Consider the following 20044-nt stretch of genomic DNA (forward strand, 5'->3'; position numbering starts at 1 on the left):
TTAACAGCAGTCTTTGAACATGGCTTTATTTATCTGGGTGCACAGTGGACAAGGACAGTCTTTGTCCCTGTGAGCAACAAGGACTTCATTTGTGCATCTACAACACAGGCTGAAAGGGTGAGGTTACAGGGTACCATAAGGGTCAAAATTAAATCCTGGTTCAAGGAGGAAAGAAAGGATCCACAATGAATTTGAGTGCAAAAAATAAATATAAAATTTATTAAAACACCCACAATATTTTAAAGATACCAGGAGTAATACAGTTCACAAACCCAGTTGTTTGTGTAAATTATAATAAAATACAAATCAAAAAAGGATACATACTTGCAATTTCTAGGCACCCTAAATTAAATTTACTGAAACACTGGGGGAGAAGGGAGAGTAAGGAGGGGTAGCTCAGGAGGCAAACCAATAAAGTGGAAGGAAAAAAATATTAACAAAAAGGTAAAAATTATACAAAATAAAATTATCAGCATAAATTTACTGTACTAAGAATATCTACAGTTTAATACACATCCTATTGCCTTGAGACATAGCAAAAATCTACCATTCATCCATCAACCCCAGATAAACTTCATTTCAAGTAGCCACAGTTTACAAAGTCAAGACGGAATATTCAAGTATGGTTGTTAAGTTCACCTCCATTGGAAGCCAAGTAACCAAACAGGAATTCAAAGAGATAAGAAATAAAACACATCAGAAAGCTACAAGGGCTCTAGATTAAGTCTAACGTGTTAATAATATGCCACAAGACGACCTGTCCTTGTTTCTTTAATACATGAAAAAGAAATGACATCACTCCTGTTTTTCTCCCCTTTTCCCCTCAAAAGAAAAAAGGAAAGGTACTGGAAGGGAGGAAATTTGTAACGTTCAAATGAGCCAATTGGTATTTTAAGTCCCCATGTGAAGAGTGATGAGTTCCCCTGAACGACGACGGGTAGTCAAAACGAGGAGAGCACAAACAATACCACTACAAAAAGCATCCCTGATATCAGAATAGAAGCGTAGGAGGAAGTAGGCCAAATAGCTCACTGATTCTTAGGCAAAACTCAACTTTAGACCTGGCATTTCTGCGCTGAGGTCTCTGCTCAGGGGAGAAGCCTATTGCTTTGCTCTTGCCGGCAGCTCTGCAGAAGGGCTGGGCACACCAGAAGGGCCCCATGTTCCAGGAAAAAACGACGCACGTGTGTGCGGGGGACTGTATAACCTATGCTGGGATATGCACCTCGATGTCATTTTGGTCCAGGGTATGATGAAGCTGGCCATGTACTACAGCAGAGGCAGCTGGCTAATGAAGCTAGGTTTTGAAGGAGTCATTTCAAATGACAGCAACGATGACTGAGAAAGCATGATGAGATGGGCATAGGAGATTCACATTTTAATCTAAAGCAAAACTTAAAGGAAACAAAAAAAAAGCTGACCACGCTCCTTCCTTTAGGCGTTCTGCCATCTTAACTGCCAAAGAATGAAAAAACAAAATGACCCCAGATTCTTCAAGGTCAAGCATATCATCAAATGGACAACCTGCAGGTCTCAGACCCTCATGGAATCTACTGAAGTTGTCATGATGTCCTGTTTTTGAGGTATTTTAAAAAAAAATTGTGACAGTGGATGATGCAAAATGGAGCTTCCTGTTGAGTTCTAAAATATCAACTTCTGTGGACCCAAGGAGAAATTTAGCACCAACTAAAAAGCAGCCTCAGTGGCATTGAGGGACAAAGAAAGCTCCTGCCTGTAGTCTGAACATGACGGCAACAGAAGCCACGCTGGGGCAGACTGAGAAGAGCAAAGGAAAGAACTCCTTGTCTACTGTGGCCCCAGCTGGTGTCAGAAGAGGAAGGAGCTCCCTCTGGACCCCTCAGTGTGCCCCTTCGAGACTCCCAGGAAATCTGCTTAGCACCCTGGGCCATAGGAGGAAAACGTGCGGCCCTGACTCTGAGGACGCCTGCCATGCTGGGAGAGGCAGGAGTATCTGACTCCCTTTCCTCAAACGTATCACTCCCAAGCCCTCCCCATGTTCTTCCTCATCAGGCCTGAGAAGACAGGCATGAAACCAAAGCACCAGCTGAGCCAGACAGGCCCATCACCACCCTCAGCAAGGGAGCGAGCTGCTTTCTCACCTTGCGTTAGTTTGGCCACCAAGGGAAGAACCATAAAACAAAACACAAAATCTGCTCAGAGCAGATTACAGCATGGTAAACAGAGGTCTAAGAAGACAGCACCAAACGAGGAGGGGGAGGGGAAAAAAGCCGAGAGAGACTGGAGCCCACCTTGTTTTTGGTTGGTTGTGGTTTCAGAACGTTGATAGCACCTCAGCAAGACAGGATCAGGGACAGTCACATTAAAACACCATAGCACCATTTTATTTAGTCTATTTCAATTCATAAAAATGCTTCCTAGTCCATAAAACACACTTCAGTAACAAAAGGAAAAGAGATATTGGTTGAGGCACGTCAGGGATATATCAGAGTTTTCCACCAGCTTTGCCTTGGTTTGCGATCTCATGGTGGTTAAACTTCAAGAGGAAAGTCTGGCTGGGTATCTCTCAGTGAAGCCAGGTCACGTCTACTCATCATCAACCATCCTCACACATCTGCTGCTGTCTGATACAAAGCAATTAAGCTCTGCTACTTCTTTCCTTGCATTAGCACTTTAAAAATCCCTTGCTCTGCAAACTACTGTTTTCAAAAGAGGCAGGTGGAAGGGCCAGAGGGGACAGGTAGCATCCCTTTCCATGCACACCATCGTCAGCTCAGCAAGAAGGCAAAGCAGCACCCAGGAAGCTGGGGGTATGGGGAACTTAGGACCTGCTAAAAGCCAGACCCAAAACAAAACCCCCCCAAATCCACACAACACCTTTAATCAAGCTTGCCAATGGCAAGACGATGATTTCTTGAGCTAGCACCAGTTATTTTATAAGAACCTGCTGCAAAGTGATTTTTCTTTAAAAAAAAAAAAATCTCTTAGCATAGAACTTTGCAAGTACTTCCCTTGCATGCAACAGGAAGGGAAAAACGCATCAAAGCAAAAAAAAGGAACCGAACATTTGCGCTGCATGTGGATGGTGTCCATGGATGGGGCACACTGGGGAGATGACAGTAAGACTCCATCATTTTCTGTTGCTATATTATCATTCTTAAAACTTGGTCATGCTGTTAGGTTCTTTAGTTGCAATGGCTTTATTTTTTCTTCTCATGATAAAAATGTCAATCATCTTTAGGACTTAAAAAAATGATAGTGCCAGTAAAAAATAAAAATTTGATTTTTCTCTTTAAGAAGCCTTCAGCAGCAAGGGGGGATAAAGAGCTGTGCATAGTTACTTTTAAAATATATGTCTAAAGCATGCTAATTTCAATGACTGAGATTTGAGGTAGGTTATACATGTAGTGTGTAAAGATCAGCAATGGGCTTGAGCGCGGCAACAGCACCACCTAACTCTCAGAACACGCTTGGAGGGCAATGGGAGTGTCCCATGGAGACTGCCTCTTGCCAGCCTCTCAGCTCCTAGCCAGGAGGCTTATGACCCAAGGCTGTGTGGGCTGGGGACAGATGTCACATGCTTTTAGCTTGTATTGTTTTCTCCTTTCATCTAATGGCTTTGCTACCAAAGGGTGACGAGGGGAAGAGTATATTTAACATACATCAGAGAGATCCACACATGCCAAGTATCAGAAATCACCTGGGTTACACTCGGGACCTTCCAAACCAACAGCCAACCTGGGGCTTCCACGGGTCATACAGACGGTCACATTCTCCAAATGTTTCGTAAAATATCATATTTCTTGCTTAAGATCATTTAAAATGAAGTTTTCAAGGCACCCCCGCATCTACCTAAGCACGGAGTCAAATGAGACCTGCATAAAAGTACTGATGCGATAAGCAAAATAGCATTTAAAGGACCCAACTTTTCCTCAAAACTAGAAAATTAGCATGCTCATTAAAGACTCTGCTTCCTTTAGCTTGTCAAACTGAAGGTCAGAGGTTTTCCTATAAATCTGAGTTCTGAATAATTCTAAATCCTGATAAGCTCTTGGGTATTTATTTCAAAAGCAATAATATTTCATTTTTGTCCTGTAAAATAAATGCAACTTTACAGAATATGGTAAAAGTGGAGGATAGACAAAGCACGTTAAATATTCAGCTACTATTTACAATTTCTCCCACAATTACATGTTAAAACGTACTTTTTTTTTTTCAAGTTGCTGTTTAAATCTAGGCAAAAGTGCTTAAAAAAATCTTTCACTATTTACAATTAAAACCAGACCACACAAATGCTCAGGACGTCTCACAGCGACTCTCCACCGGTGCTTCCCAAGGGCTACAGTGAACACCTGGCGGGCCGGTTCTCAGCTCTTCCACAAGGCACCTGGAAGCTCAGGAGCTTGCCTTTCGCATTGTCATCTGATTGTTAAACTTGACTTATGAAGACCTACATCTGAATAAAACTGCTTAATAAATATCTGATGTTTATTTCAGGGCTTGGCTGTCATTCACCATGTGGCCACATCCCCCTACCCCTGACCATGTCCTGACGACACCCTTCACTCGCCACACACATCCATGTGGGTAGCTTGAGATCATCTCTGCTAATACCACAGGAAAAACGAACACTCCAACAAGTGTGACTTGCCATAGATGAGGGCTACTTCCACCTGTCAGACCCAACCTCTCTTAACAATGTCACTAAAATTAAGCACCACATTCTCATTTCAAAGAACTGAACAAATGCACCAGAATTTTAGAACGGGTGTGTTACAACGGGGTAGAGAGAGGAGGAAGGAAAAAAAGAAAAATGGAGAAAATGAAGAACTGGCACCAATGAGGGAGGAAAATCATAGCAACCTGTTGAAAATGTTTGACTCTTGCACTTTAAAATTAAGTGGAGGCCTCACCCCCGCAGAGCATGGAGGGGGGGTGGACTGGGGCATGCACCATTGTCCAATGTGGAGATCCAAGAGTAAGGACAGATGTGGTAACTGCTGTTACACTGGTTTGCTGAGCTCCCATAGGACACAACCTGCCCAAGAGTCAAGAAAGTTCCAGCACAATACTAGAGCACCTGGTTCTGCACAGCCCAGCACCATGCGCAGAGCCATGCTGGCTCTCCACTGCTTGGATTCAACTTGTTTTTAGAACAGTAGCCCTTTTGCAGCATCAGCATAGACTTTAGGGCGATTCTGAAAAACTGCCATTAAGACAAATTCCTTCAGCCCAGTATTCATTGGCTTATTAAGTGGTGGAGAGGACTCCTGGGAGCCTCTCAACTCCAGCTCCAGCATGAGGTGCTGCCTAGCAAACCATGACATGATGACTTGGTAAATAACGGACAGACAGGATTCAGTGTGGAGACTAGCAAGCTTGAAGCTGTCTACTTCCATCCTGGTTTCTGGGAAAATTGACACCAGGGTCTCTGGGGCTGGGCCTGGGGTGCCCCTGCCCTGCCGCCAACTGGAAAGGGGCCCCAGATGGTTTTCTACAGCTTTCCCCATCCTGCCAGAGAGGACGAGGCTGTCCCAAGGGCTCCCTGCCCGTGGGGAGGGATGAATGAACTGGGGGGCTGGCTACACGCTGCACTTGGCTCACGAGGGGCAGATGACTGAGAACCTGTCAGCTCCCAAGAGGCCGGGCTCGCCGGGCAGGAGCGAGCACTGTGGGCCTTTCCTGCCCTCCATTACCATTACTATTGTCGCTTTAAAAAAATCCAATAAATACACATTTTAAATGGAATTTAAAACTACTCCTTTGTGAAAGGACACTATAAACTTTCTTTCCATTATTGTGATATACAAGGATAGAGTTTTAAAAACAAAATAAAAGCCCCCCAAACAAGGGGAAAAATAAAACAACGTGGAGATATAAATATTAAGATCACGGAAAAAATCACCCGACAGCCGTAGTTTCTTCTTCAAAGTGCTGGGGACGTGGGGGAGAGGGAGGGGCGGGTCAGTTCTGAGGTTTGGACCATAAATACATATATATGATAGGCATATCCATATATGTATGTATAGATAGAAAGACTTCTGCACCCCCAACCCGCCCCCGGTGTGAGGGCAAAAGCACCAGAGGCAGCTCGGGCCAGGCCCGACGCTGAGGTACGCTGGCTCCCTGGCACCTAGATCCAGCGGCTGTAGGGGCCAGTGACCTTCGTGTAGGCGTAAGAGGACACGGTGACCGCTGAGTCTGTGGGCACGGCCAGTGCCTGCCGGGTGGGGACAGCCCCCTTCTTCTCCTTGTGCTGGGGCTCAGGGACCATGGCACCCCCCCACTTGCGCTTCTTGCCATAGAGCTTGGCCTCCTGCTGGCCCAGGCCCAGTCGGGCGGCCTCCTCCTGCCGGGCCCGCGCGCGCTCCGCCAGCTGCTTCATCTTGGCTTCCCAGAGGGCCAGCCCGTGGTTGGGCTGGTTGAGGTTCTTGTGCTGGTAAAAGACCAGCGAGATGCGGGTGGGGTGGCAGCGGTTGGGCTTCTTGAGTGGGGTGGTGGCGTGCAGCTCCCGCCGGGCACACTCGATGAGGATGGAGCCATGGGCGGGGGCCACGGCCACGCCGCCGATGTTCTCGTCTAGGAAGTTGTGTTCGCTGTCTGACCACAGCTCTTCCTCCTCTTCCTCCTCCACGCCAGCACCACCCTTCTCCTCCTTCACAGCTCCCTTGCTAGGGGTCTCCTCAGCTGTTCCCTCCTCCAGGCTGAAGGGGTCCCATAGCTTCTCCTCCGACTTCAGGGCCCCAAACAGCTTATCACTGGAGCCCAGAGGCATGCCAAAGGCCTGCCAGGCTTTGTCCAGCTGGCTCGCCCCGGGGTTGGGGATCCTTCCCTCCTCCCCTTTCACGGGGTTCCACAACTTGTCTTGGAACCCGGCACCACCTTTCAGGGCAGAGCTGAAATCACCTGTCCCCACCCCCCATGGCTTCTCAGTCAGGCCAGGTCCAGTCAAGGCTGAGGTGTTATTCCCAAACTTACAAGGACTCCACGGTTTGCCTCGCAGCCGTCCTCCAGGATGCGGAGCCGACTGCTGCCCATCGCTAGCAAACAGCCCCCACTGGCCGTCTGGGAAGTGCGAAGGTGTCAGGCAGCTGGTCCCAAAAGAACTAAGCTTGTCGGGGACGGCAGGACTCTCCCCTGGAGGGAACACGCCCCAGCTGCCACTCACACTGTTAGTCCTCTTGGGAGACATGGTTGGGCCTCCTGAGTATTGTCCCCATAGGTGATTGGGTCCCCCATTCTGAGATGCCTCAGGCAAAGGTGTTTTGCCCAGCTTACCAGGATCCCTGGTTACAGATTCGGCCTGAGCCAGTGGGTCTACCGGCTCTTGCTTGATGGATCTGTTATAGCAGTTGGAGCTCTGAGCAAAGGGAGAAGCGTCCCTGGATGCTGGGTGGAGCTGGGGAGCCTTGGGAAGCAGATACTCCTTGGGGCCTGGGTAAGTAGGCTGCTGGTGGTGAGGAGTGGGGTGGTGGGTGTCTGTGGGAACAGCCTGGCCAGGTAGCTCGGCAAACTCAGCACCACCGTAGGCTGGGCTCAGGCTGTTGTGCAGAGCATGGAGATCTGGCTTCTTCTCAAAACTGCTGCTGCTGCCACTGTGCCCCCAGGTGCCAGGACCCAGGAACTGGGAGGGGAAGACAGGGTTGCTGGGTGGAAAGCCATAGTAACTGAATGAGGGAAGAGCGTACTTGGAGTGGAACCCGTTGACGGAGGTCAGGCTGGGCTGTGCATAGTAGGAGTGGTAGGAGTACACGCTGTTCATGCTGTAGGGGTCGGAGGGCCGGCAGTTGCCCAGCACCGAGTAGCTCTCCACCACAGAGTTGCCGCTGTACTTGAAGGAGCTGAAGTGGTTCTGTGGCTCCACCTTGAGGGAGGGCTTTAGGCTTTGCTGGGACAATCCACCCTTCAGAGACAGGCCTGGGGAGAACAGAGGGCAAGGTGGGAAAGAGCCAAGAACACCGCAGCCTGGCAAGGCCGGGACGGAGGACAGGGGGAGGGGTCTCCCTCCTTCCCCGAGTCCTGTTTCAGGTGGGAAAGACAGGACAGGTGAGATTCTGAGACTTACCCAATTCAGGACCTGGATGCCCCCGAGCACAGGCCCCAGCCCCACTGTGGGTTCCAGGAGGTGGCTTGCAGTCCTCATTCTACCCCAGTGAACTCCCTGAGTCTTCATCAAATCACCACTTCCAATGCTGGATCAGGGTCGCCAGACACAAGAACCCAAGTGCCCACAACCCTCTGCAGTAGCATGCCCACAAGCCCTAGGGCAATGCACCTTTCCTCAGACTCCAGGGGGATGTGTGAGCATGCGACAGAAGCCAAATGCTCCCATCCACCAAGCTGTTCCCTGGAGATAACCAGCCCTCTCTGCACTTCCCTCCCCAGGGGCCTCCTCTCAGGTAACTTTGCTACTGACCCAACTAAGCAGAGGCCCAAGACTCTCTGTCTAGTTGCTAGCATGATGCAGGAATGGGGGTGGAGGGTGAGGCCCTCCAGGAAGGGGCCCAGGCCAGCCCTGACAGTGCCCTCTCCACACACCTGTGTCAGTGGGAACCCCAGCCAGCTCCAGGGCCTCCTGCTTGATCTTCTCGGGGGTGCTCAGCTTCTCCTTCTGAATCTTCTTCTTTTCAGCTGCTGCCCTCCTGGCTTCCAGCTGCCGTTGGCGGCAAGACTTGGCAGGCTCAGGGAGGCGCCGGACCTCGCGGGGGAAGGCAGTGAGCACCTGGATGGCCCCGCTGCCCACCTTGGCATTCTGGTTCTCCTCACTGCCAAACTCATCTGTGCTGGCCATCTTGTACAGAGGGAGCACGTGCAGCTGCTCGTCCTCGGGAATCTGGCCCACACAGCGATTGTCTTCCTTGGTCAGGGTACAGACCTGACCCACACGGGGAGAGAAAGACATGGGGTTGGGAACCAAGTGCCAGGGAAGGTCTAAATCCCCAGATGACCTTTCCTCAGACTCCAGGGGGATGTGTAAGCATCCCCATGCAATCCAAATGCCACCCACCCAACCCTACCACTCTCTGCTGCTTCCCAGAGTTTCTAAAAAGCATCTTGGTCCATACAGTACCAGTACTGCCAACATTATAGCCTGCACCTCAGCTTTCAAAGCGGATCTGTTCATGTCACCTCACATGCCCCTGATGTGGCACAGGGTCAGAGCTGGCAAGGAGCTGGGCCAAGAACAGGAAACCTGCTCTGCCTTGGGCCCAGCATTGCTGCCACTGCACCTGGCTGAGCCTGGATCTTCCAGCCCCTGTCTTGAACATTCAAGTTCCTTTTGCTCGTGAGACACTTTTCCTTTTTTGTTAAAAACTATCTCCATAATCTCACTCCCCAGAAACAATCATTGCAAACACTTGGGTCATCTGTGCATACACATGCACATAATTACTTTTTGATAATTAAATAGGGATACACTACATATTAATAAGTCCCTTTCTTAACCTAGTATGAATATTATGCATTAAATATTCATCCCTGTATGATATATCATACATGATACATATGACTATGGTACCAATGTTACTTAACTAATCCCTCATTATCAAACATTTCAACTTGTTTCTAATTTTTTCCTACATAACAATTTTTTTTCAAAGTCTCCTTTTAGTATTTTCTAAAAAACTTAACTCCTTAGAATAAATGCCATGAAGCCCACCAACCACATGCAGCCAAAATGCCCTCCAAAATTATTGTTTTACTCACACTAACAGAATGTGAGTTTCAATTCTTTTTCACATTTTTGCTGATAATTTCGTCTTTACTCTCTTTAAAAACATTTTGTTCATTAAAATGTATCTTATTGTTGGTTTACATTTCCCAGTGAGGCTTGTTTTCCTCCCCTCCCCCCAGTTTAGTCTCTCCTTTTGTATTTTCTTATTTTTTGTATTCTTGATGCTGGTATTTGAGGCCTTGATCCTGGAGATCTGGCCCCTCCCAGAGCTAGCTAATTCCCGGAGATAGCACATGACTCCCTGAGAATAAGCCTTTGATACAGAACCAAACAATTCAAGAGCCCACATCCCCCAACCACCTCCTTCATCAAACTCACATAGCAAGCCAACATTCTCCACTCTAAATCGCCCTACAGCCAGGTCCCAAACAACAATGGACCACCTGCATAGTCCAAAGCCTGCTGAAATTATCCAAACCCGAACAGACTCCACATACCTACCTCTGCCTTGCTATTCCTTCCTGTGGAAACCACAATAAAGGCTCTGGCTAAATTTCCCCCAGCTCCTCACTATCCTGGTACTACCTCTACCCTATGGTATGCCATGTCTTCTGACTCTAGGGATCTGTATGAATTTCTTCCTTGATGACAGTCACTTCATGTGTCTTTTTTTTCATGCCTATATTTTGTTTATTTTTATGTTGTGCTAATGATCAAACCAAGTGCATCACAGGTGCAGGAGGCAAGTTCTTTGCCACTGAGCTACAACCCCAGGCCTCGTGTCTCATGATACCCGATTAAAATAAAGTTGTACAACTCTGTAGAATTGTTTTCCTTCTTTTGTGCATCTTATACCTTTTGCCAAATTTTATTCTATATTATTCATTGTTCCATACAGTCTTCTTTTTAAAAAATATTTGTTTTTTAGTTGTAGATGAACATAATACCTTGATTTATTTATTTTTATGTGGTGCTAAGGATTGAACTCAGTGCCTCACATATGCTAGGCAAGTGCTCTACCACTGAAGTACAGCTGCAGCCCCATATAGTCATCTCTGTATGTTCATGCTATCATTCCTTTATCACAAATGCTACTGCAGTTGAGCTCTGTGCACTGTTGGTCATTGTGGGCATTCTGATGATTGTTCAGACAGCTGAATGAGTGTGCACATGTGCAGTTAAACACGTTGACACAAATGAGCTCATGTTATATATCCCTGCTGTCCTAGGACCTACTTTTATTTTCTGAACACAGCTCTACCTCTGAGCTATACCCTATTTTTAAATTTTGAGACAGGGTCTTGCTAATTGCTGAGGATCTCACAAAGCTGCTGAGGCTGGTCTCAAACTTGAGATCCTCCTGTATCTCAGCCTCCCAAGATATTGGGATAACCATCAAGCTTGACTGTACCTGGGAGGTCCTACTTTTTTTAACTCAAAAGATAATTCCAGTTATCCATTTTATATTTGCCTTTTCATTTTTGTATCATTTCATTTTATTTCAGTTTTATTTATTGAACAGAAACATTACACTTTTCAGGGTCAGTTTTATAAATCCTTTCATTCTGACTTTCTCCTTTGGCTTCAAATTCTAGCTTGATCCAATGTTATAAACAGGAAGAAGGTAAAATGAAAGGGTGAGACAGAGATAGAAGCAAAGTTTCTGTCCTAGCACATAAAAGACACCTAACAAATGACAAACGAATGGCAATCCTGATTTTAAAAATAAGTAGTAAAGGACATAAGTGCAATATTCACAAAGCTGAAATGGGCAAGAAAAATAGAGAAAGATGTTCAACCTCTTCAGTAGAAAAGACAACAAATCAAAGTGAGACTGTATGTTGGCCACTGGGGGAGGCAAAGACTAAAAGACTGATAAAGTCCAGTGCTGCCAGTAGGCAGAACAGATGCTCTCCAAGCCTGTACAAGTAAACGTTCCTCCCTGGGGACCTCAAAGAGACTACCACATGGTTGCACAAAGCTGCGTGAGGCTGAATCCTCCTTGTAGCTTATAGATGAGAAACTCTGAAAGTACCTATGGTCCATCCATAGGGGCTGGTGAAATAAGTGACAGCAGAGCCATACCCACAGCCTCAGCAAGCATGGACGTAAAGCCATCTACACGGACACAAAATCTGAGTTATCCCTAAGTTAGGAATAGCAAGTCACAGAAGAGGATGGAGAGATTAACTAGAAACCCTCACACTAGGGTGTAGACAGGTGCCTGCCTCATCTTGCTTATAAATCTGAGGCACAGAGACAGGAGACAGGGTGGAGGAATGAAATCCTCAGATGGGGCCACCTCACATGGCCAAGAAGTATAGTCAGAATCTGGGAGCTCCCTTGCCTCTTCCACAGCCACCCAGGAACCCTGCCTGCACAGGACCTAGCTAAAGAGCGTAGCACAGCACCGGTGCCATCTCTTTGAGGGGGATTCCCCACCTGAGCCTCTTCCCTTCTTCATCTACAAATATGCCCCTGGAGAGCCATTCAGCTTCAGAGCTCTGCCAGCACCAGGCCCTCTCCTCTGACTGCTTCTTCTGTGCATCTAGTAGATATCTCAAAACAAATTTTTGATTTTCTACCCCAAACCTGGTCTTCCCCTCTTATTCTACTTCTCATTAAGTGGCACCAATATACTTCCAGTTGCTCAAGTGTCTCCCGTCCCTTTGTCCCTCACACTATTTACTTCTCCCTCAGCTTTTACTGCTACCAGAGTATCACATACTTGGGAGGGGACTCTGTCCATTTTATTCCCCACCATCTAGACAGTACTTAGGAACAGAGTTGACACTCAATAAACAATTGCTTAATTAATGAATCAAGGGGTTGTCTGGAATTATATCCAAGGGTCCACAGAGACCTGGAACCCCATTTTAGATGATGAGGGACTCCAGGTGTCCAAGGTACTGCATCCTACAGTATCCACCTCAGACACAGAGCCCACACACTCCGCCTGCCTGTCATTATGGGTTTTCTCAGAGAAGCAGCAGGAGCAGGCAGTCTGGCCAGACATCACCCAGAATTCTCAAAATACTGCCTCCTTGTCCCTCCTGACCCTGGGCCTACTTTCTGCAGAGTCCACAGCTAGGCAGGTGGGGCTGTCGCAGAACACAGGCTTCCTTACCACAGTACACCCATTGTAGAGGTTATGCTGGTCCTTGTGGGCGTGGGCACAGAAGTCCATGCAGGCTGTGACCCCCGAGAAGGGCCGCCCTTCCTTCAGCCCCAGGCGGCAGTCGATCGCTATTTCCTCATTGGTAACCTGTGTGAATATCAAGGAGAGTGAGCTGCCCATGGGACCCAGACGTGAGTTAGATCCTGATTCTGCACCTGAGGAACCTCAAGGTCTTAGAGGAAGGGAGGTTAAGGATCACAGCTGGCTTCAACTTGGACTGGCTGAGAGGCCCCAGTTCCTAAAAGTTACTTTCCAATCCCTGTAGAAATGGTTCCCTCCCAGATTATCTCCAGTACCCCTGCCTCATCTGGGAGGTGCAGGTTCTAGGAAGAGCTCAGTCCTCAGCAGTGGAAAACAGACTAGAGGTGACAGAGGACAACTGGGAGGGGGACAAATACTAGGGGTTCTGTAGAGATGGTGTGTAATGCAGTTAGCTTGATATAAAAAGGATTTATCAAAGAACTGTATCACCTCTTTACTTCTGGGCTGGGCTCTACAAAGGAGCCCACTCCTATTTTCCAACTTTAGGGAGCCCAGGGTGGGAAGAGATGTGGATGGTTTGTGGGCAGAGAAAGGCAGGCCCTAGTACCTGGTTCTGATAGGCCTGAGGCGCCAGCCGTTTGTACAGGGGAGCGACTTCAGTGGCCAGGTCCTGGAAACTCTTCCGTAGCACTTCTTCCTGTGGAAAGAAGAGCAGTCATACATATCCAGAGTGGCCCTGCATGGCAAACTGTGTGCTAGGAATGAGTCACCATCCAGAACCACAGCCAGGTGTATCTGGCAAGGTGGAAAGTCAGGTGCAAGTGAAATTTTGTTGTATTCCCTTTGCCATGTCCACCTTAAAGCTGGGGGCACTGAGGCTTACACCAAGAAAAGCCACTGCCAGAAGAAGGTCCAGTCATCTTGACTACTATGCTACTGCCCAGTTCAGCCCAGGACACACAATACACGTTCTCGTTTTCAGTGCTGAACAACCCGAGTCAAAGATGTGATAACACGGGCATAGAAAAATTGTGAGCAACAGGTAGAGAACTTCTTAATCATGTGAGAGACAGGAAGGCAGAGCAGACAGGATTCTGTGCTAGAAAATCCATGGCCAGCCTAGCCTACAGTCTGTTATGAGCCAGGTGTTCAGATGAACTCCCAGGTTCTGACTGCTAAACCCATACCACCTAAGTACAAATTCAGTCCCTCAGGGGCACTAGCCACATTTCAAATGCCCAGCAACTCCTGCCCTCTCATCATCAGAGAAAGTTCCACTGGATGGTACCACTCTAGACAAAGTAGTGGTCACCTAGTAACATTCAGAGATGTCCCTCTGGTCCTCATAGAGAAGAAAGTCAGACTATCAGTGGCTTTTACAAGGCCTTCAGCACTGGCACAAAGAACCTATGAAGAAGCAGGAGGAAGAGGGAAGAGAGAAAGAAGTATACACACAGGATTAGAAATGGAAATCAAGACAATGGCTCATCTCTCCATCCAGTAGGATGGCCTGGTCGCCTCCTTGGCTGCTACCAGACATTGCCACTTATATAGTGGGCCTGAAGCCAGTGAAACATAGAGAAAAGGCCCATGAGATCTGGAGAAACAGGCCGAGGACTGAATTTTGCCTTCACCATAAGCCAGAAGACCTTCAGCAAGGCCTCTGCCTCTCTGTAAAGTGAGGTAACAGTGCCCACATTATTGAGGGGGGCGATATCTGAAATTAACTGAGGTACCTGTGAGGAGCTCAGCGCAGTATCTGGCCAGGCATGGTGGCGCACACCTGTAATCCCAGGGACTGGGAAGGCTGAGGCAGGAGGATTGAGAGTTCAAACCCAGCCTCAGCAACTTAGCAAGGCCCTAAACAACTCAGTGAAACCCTGTTTCTAAATAAAAAATACAAAAAAAGGCTGGGGATGTGGCTCAGTGGTTGAGTGCCCTTGGGTTCAATCCCCAGTACTGAAAAAAGAAAAGTACCAGGAAATGATGACTGACAGCATGGGGGAAGTATTTTAAGAGACTGAACCAGTCTTTCCATTCCTGGGAATTCTTAGGTCTTGGTGGCCCTGAGGCACCTCCATTCACCAAAGCAACTGCATTTGCCGCTTCAGGGAAAGGATGGATCCTCTCTTAAAAGTCTGTACCAAGTTAAACTATTGTAAGCTAACAAACAAAATAGTCTAAGAGACAGGTTTTTTTTTTTTTTTTTTTTTGAAAATGCTTCCTTTTGCTTTTAATGCTTTAAAGTTGCTTCCTTATGTTGGAAGTTGGAAAACACAAGTTCATATGAGCTGTAGTGCAGAGAAGAGGTGCCCAAATGGATGTCCGTACTCCAGCATGAGGAGCTGGAAGGTTAAGACTGGGATCAAGACACTGTACCTGGATTTCAGCAGAGTGACTCAGTACCTGCCCGCTCAGGAGCTCAGGCAAGAGGGAAGGAGGCAGAGGTGAAGTGATGGCTCAGAAGGCTTAAGCCTGCTTTGTTGTGGTCTGTGAGTCCTACTCATGCCCCCCCTCCTCCAGGTGAGAAAGGGGAAGGGTCCCTGTGCTCCCTACACAGCTCTGCTCACCTCCTTGGGATTGTCCCCTGCCAGGCGGAACTTGCGAGGTGTCTTGCTTCGGGCGTATTTGCAGCCATTGAAGTACATGCTCCAGGAACAGCCAAAGGAGAAGGAGGCACCACAGGTGTTGGGGTCTTTGCCTTGGCAAGCGCAGGTCCGGCTGCAACATATATCACAAAATAGGCATAGAGATGCAATACCAATTTGCTCTGGAATCTTTTTCCTCCCATGAGGGAAGTCCCTGCTGAGGCCTGGCATCTACTAGCCTCCCAGTGACTTGGACTCATCCTTCCCTGCCCCCCCTCAAGTCCTTTCTCAAATTTCTTTAAGCAGATGACCAGCTCTCAGCAGCCCGGTCTGCCCCCACCTGAGCATGAAAAGCTAACCTGGAGTCTGTTGTTAGGAGAAGCATGTGGGTTAAGGTAGGAGGATGAATTAATAAAGGCCCAGTATGGCTTACACTTGGCTTTAACTCTAACATCCTGACCAGCCCCAATGTAGACCCCCAAGCAGGGAATGACGTGGACCCCAGGGTTGGAACATGCCCAACCCTAGGGTCTACATCATATATATACACCCTCCCTATAACCCAGCTGAAAAGCTTTGAAACTAAAGAATGTTGATATAAAAATTCAACTCTTAATAAAATGTGGAAACAACCCAAATGCCCCTCAACTGTGGAATGGATAAACTGTGATACATCCATACAGTGAAAGACCCCTCAGTGGAATAAAAAGGAACAAACCACTGACACATGTCAACTGGACAACCCTCAAAAACACCACGCTCAGTGCATAGCCAGGCTCAGCAGGCTGCACTCCATATGATCCTGGTAGGTGACATTCCCACAAAGGTAAACCTGCAGGGTCAGGAAACAAGATCGGTGGTTGCCAAGGGATGTGAAAAGGGATACTGATAAAGGGGCGTTTTATCAGCACAGGGAGTTTAGGGAAGTGGTGGAACTGATCTCTATCTCGATTGTGGTGGTGGCAGCTGCATGACTGTAAATATTTATCAAAAGTCTCCCAATTATATACCTGAAAGGATGAATCTTACTGAAAATAAATATACTTAATAGAAAACAAAAACAAAAATGAGGAAATCCAAAACAAAGGCAGGTTTTGTAAAATATTTATGTTTATGGGGCACATACTTTTTTCACACTGTTCACATCCTTAGCGCCTCAGTGCCGATCTGGATTTTAACAGTGAAACTGAGCCAAGTCAACAGCCTCCCCAGAGCCGGGATCTGTGCGGAAGCATTTCTCAACCCTGGTCCCAACTCTGCAGGACAACACCACCCAAGGAGGATGCAAGCTTGCCCAGGGTTGTCCAGAATCCCTGCACCTGATGCCCTGAGCCCTACAGGGGACCTTGGCACCCTGAGCCTGTCCTACTGCCACGTACTCATCGTTGAGGCCACATCTTCGGCTGGTGGGGTTCCCATATTTCCGCAGAGTGTCAGTGAGCTCCTGGTACAGGGTGTCTCCGAGGCTGCGGGGGATGCCCTCCCAGGCCAAGATGAGGATGACAATCACGGCGTTCTGGCAGTGGTGGCCCGCCCGGTGCCGCACCAGGCAGAGCAGCTTCTCTTCCAGTGTGTGCCTGCGGATCACCTGTGGGGATGTGAGGCCACACTGTAAACTGTGGGAGTTTAACAGTGAAATCTCTCCACGCGGTGCCACAAATCCCTCCTTGTCACATAGCGTCTTTAAGGTACAGACCCATGAATGTCACAATGTGGCAGTAGCAACCCCACAGGCTAAGAGATTATTAAAATTGGGGCATAAACCACACAAAAAGTCTTTTAGGAGTAGAATGAACGATCACTACAGTATCTTAGACCTTGTAGTTTAAGATACTGATGACTTACATAGGCCTTGAAGTAAAAAGACATAGATAAAATTCTAAGACACAGAAATTTTTACATTGTCCTAAAACATTTCTAGTGAAAATACAGCATGCCCGTGTTTTTAGTTAAAAGCAAGAGGATTAGCAGGGTGGAAAACAGATCATTGTCCCTCAAAAAGCTAAAAACAGAATTAGTATATGATCCAGCAATTCTACGCCTTGGACTACATGCTGGGGAATCAGGGGCAGCAACTCAGGCAGATATTTGCACACAAATGTTCAATGCAGCACACAGACAACAGTCAAAGGAGGAAACAATTCAAGTCTCTATCAGTAGATGAATGGATAAACAAAGTATGGCATATATGTACAATAGAATATTATTCAGCTATAAAAAGGAATGAAATTCTGACACCTGCTACAAACATGGATAAACCCTGAAAACACTCAGCTAAGAGAAATAAGCCAGATACCAGAGGATGAACATGGCAGGGTTCTGCTAAAATAAGGTGCCTAGAATAGTCAGATCCACAGAGACAGAAAACAGATTACAGGTTATCAGGGGTAGGGGAAGGGGGAGTAGGGAGGGAATTGGGGAGAATACCCAAAATACTCAAAACAAGCTGTTAAAAAATTTAAAAGCAAGGGCCCTGGGCATCACACTACTCTGCAACGCAGGATTCAGCTGTTCCTCATCCAGGTTTTTTCATCTCCTCCCTCCACACACAAAAAGATGCATCAGGGCAAAGCATCCTGGGAGCTGGGGAACAAGGTGGCTGAATTTCCCCAAAGGGTCCCAAGCAGTTCTGTGAAGAGATATAAGGTAGAGGGCCTGTAAACAGGGGTGGAATGAAGGCAGATAGAGGGGAGCTAAGTGGCACCAATGTAACAAAGCAAAAATACACACAGTCCTGAACTATAGCAACCAGGAAGGAAACCAGCAAAGGAGTGGATCTAATGGGGAGAAAAGTTTGGGACTATGGGGGCTGACGGACAGGGAAATACTTCAAGTGACTTCCAAGTTTTGTGGCTTAAGAGGCAGCAGTAGTGGTGCTGAATGGCATGTCAACTGGGAGTTCTCAGAGGTCAAGCTACTTGGGAAGACCTCAGGGGTTATTTCCACCAGGCCTGCAGGTCTAGAGGTCGATGTCTGGGCTGCAGATGGCCATGGTCACCAGTATGCCCAGGCAGGAGATGAAGAAAGGGGTAGCCAAGCAGATAACACTAACAAGGAAAGTGGGCCTGATGCAAGGCCAGGGAGTGATGGGACCATGGCAGTATGAAGGCATCTGGTGATCAAAAGGGGGAAACAAGGTTTCGGCTCCATTAATTGCCTGCAGTTGGGGGATCCTGGCCTAGCATAGCCAATTCTTCTGATACTTTATCGCAGGAAAAAAGATGAAAATTTACAATTTTATGTGATTCTTTTAAAACGTGGATACCACATTCAACTTTTTTGTCATGGTAATATATACATAAAAATATACCACATTAAGTGTGCGTGCACTTTAGTGGAATTGGGTATATCCAAACCATCACCATCTCCAGAACCTTTTCACCTTGCAAAACTGAAACTATTCAAACAATAACTGTTTTCCCCACCTGATAGACCTTGCCAAGCACTATTCCATTTGCTCCACTCTATGAATTTGACTCCTCTAGGTACCTCATAAAAGTGAAGCCAAGCAAAATCTGTCCTTTTGTGACTGACTTGTCTCACCAAGTGCAATGTCCTCAAGGTTCATCCATGTTGTAGCATGTACCACAATTTCCTTCAAACTTTTAGGGGATACTTTGCATGCTGAATAAAATACATCTCTGTCCAGTTCTTGCTTTGAGGCAAGGAAATAATGGTTCCTCCCTACTGAAGCATCAATTATGTTTATTTTTTAAATTGTATTTTGGAAACCAGTAACACATGAATAAGATACTAAGTCACATACTGTGTTCGAACTTCCTGTGTAGTTACCTGGCTTTCTGCAGAATGAGTTGAGGAATATCATGGGCATCAACATGCTTCTGTAGAAACTAATATGACAGTGGTCCCTGTGACAAGGATTTGTGAGGCACTATGGTCAACCTCTGCTCACTACCTGGGCACCACACAGGCTAATCACATTCATGGGTCATGTACTCAGAGCATACAGCAAGACCCAAGCAGCCAAAGCTGTGATGGAAGCTGTGTCATTCTGGATTCCTCAATGGCAAACACACAAATGTCTTAGCACAAGTAGACAGCTTTCCCTGGACACATCCTCACAGGTCTATGGATATGGTCAAAAAACTAAAAAAGCAAAAAAAGAGGAGCTGCTCCCTGCCCACACTCCCATGATGAAACCCAGCAGGATGAAATGCACAAAAGTGTAAAAGTCAAAGGTGAATTGAAGACATGAACACACAAACACTGAGCACTATAAAGTGGTGGTTCACATTCTATGAAAACATCATGAATATCTCACTTCGTTTCTAGGCAGGCAATCCCTAAGAACTGAACCAAGAGCAGTGTAACACCCAGCAGAAAGCAAAGTGTCCCCTCCTAGAGGGGGGGTCTTCATTTCATTTCCTGGGGTTTCCCGAGTCAAGTCTGCTCCACTATGCCTGATGGGACTTCAGATACCTGCCTTCTGATCTCCACTAGCTTTATCCTGCTCAACCAGCATCTCTGTGGTTCTTCTATCAAAACTGTCTGCTGTCCTCACTGTGTGCTTGTGTTTATTCTGAGCCTTTGAATGCTCCCTGGGCACTCCCTCCTTCTCAGGTTTGGCATCTTCCATATTTGGTATAGGATATCTTAAAATCAGACCTTACAGTTGGGCAT

The 20044-nt window shown here is 47.1% G+C and overlaps 1 protein-coding gene across 5 annotated transcripts in view; it reads right to left on the reverse strand.

The window, feature by feature from the left end:
- Positions 1-190: 190 nt before the first annotated feature.
- Tet3 (tet methylcytosine dioxygenase 3) overlaps positions 191-20044 on the reverse strand; it is a 100116-nt gene continuing 80262 nt past the window's right edge. For all 5 annotated transcript variants that reach the window (XM_078028996.1, XM_078028995.1, XM_040271259.2 and 2 more), the window contains 6 exons: positions 16783-16991; positions 15386-15536; positions 13423-13512; positions 12783-12920; positions 8518-8854; positions 191-7896 (listed from right to left, as the gene is read on the reverse strand). In XM_078028996.1, the coding sequence (XP_077885122.1) occupies positions 6113-7896; positions 8518-8854; positions 12783-12920; positions 13423-13512; positions 15386-15536; positions 16783-16991 (2709 nt within the window). In that variant the 3' untranslated portion in view covers positions 191-6112. The remainder of the gene's footprint in view (positions 7897-8517; positions 8855-12782; positions 12921-13422; positions 13513-15385; positions 15537-16782; positions 16992-20044) is intronic.

This window comes from Ictidomys tridecemlineatus, chromosome 12, assembly GCF_052094955.1.
Source record: "Ictidomys tridecemlineatus isolate mIctTri1 chromosome 12, mIctTri1.hap1, whole genome shotgun sequence".
Taxonomy (NCBI): domain Eukaryota; kingdom Metazoa; phylum Chordata; class Mammalia; order Rodentia; family Sciuridae; genus Ictidomys; species Ictidomys tridecemlineatus.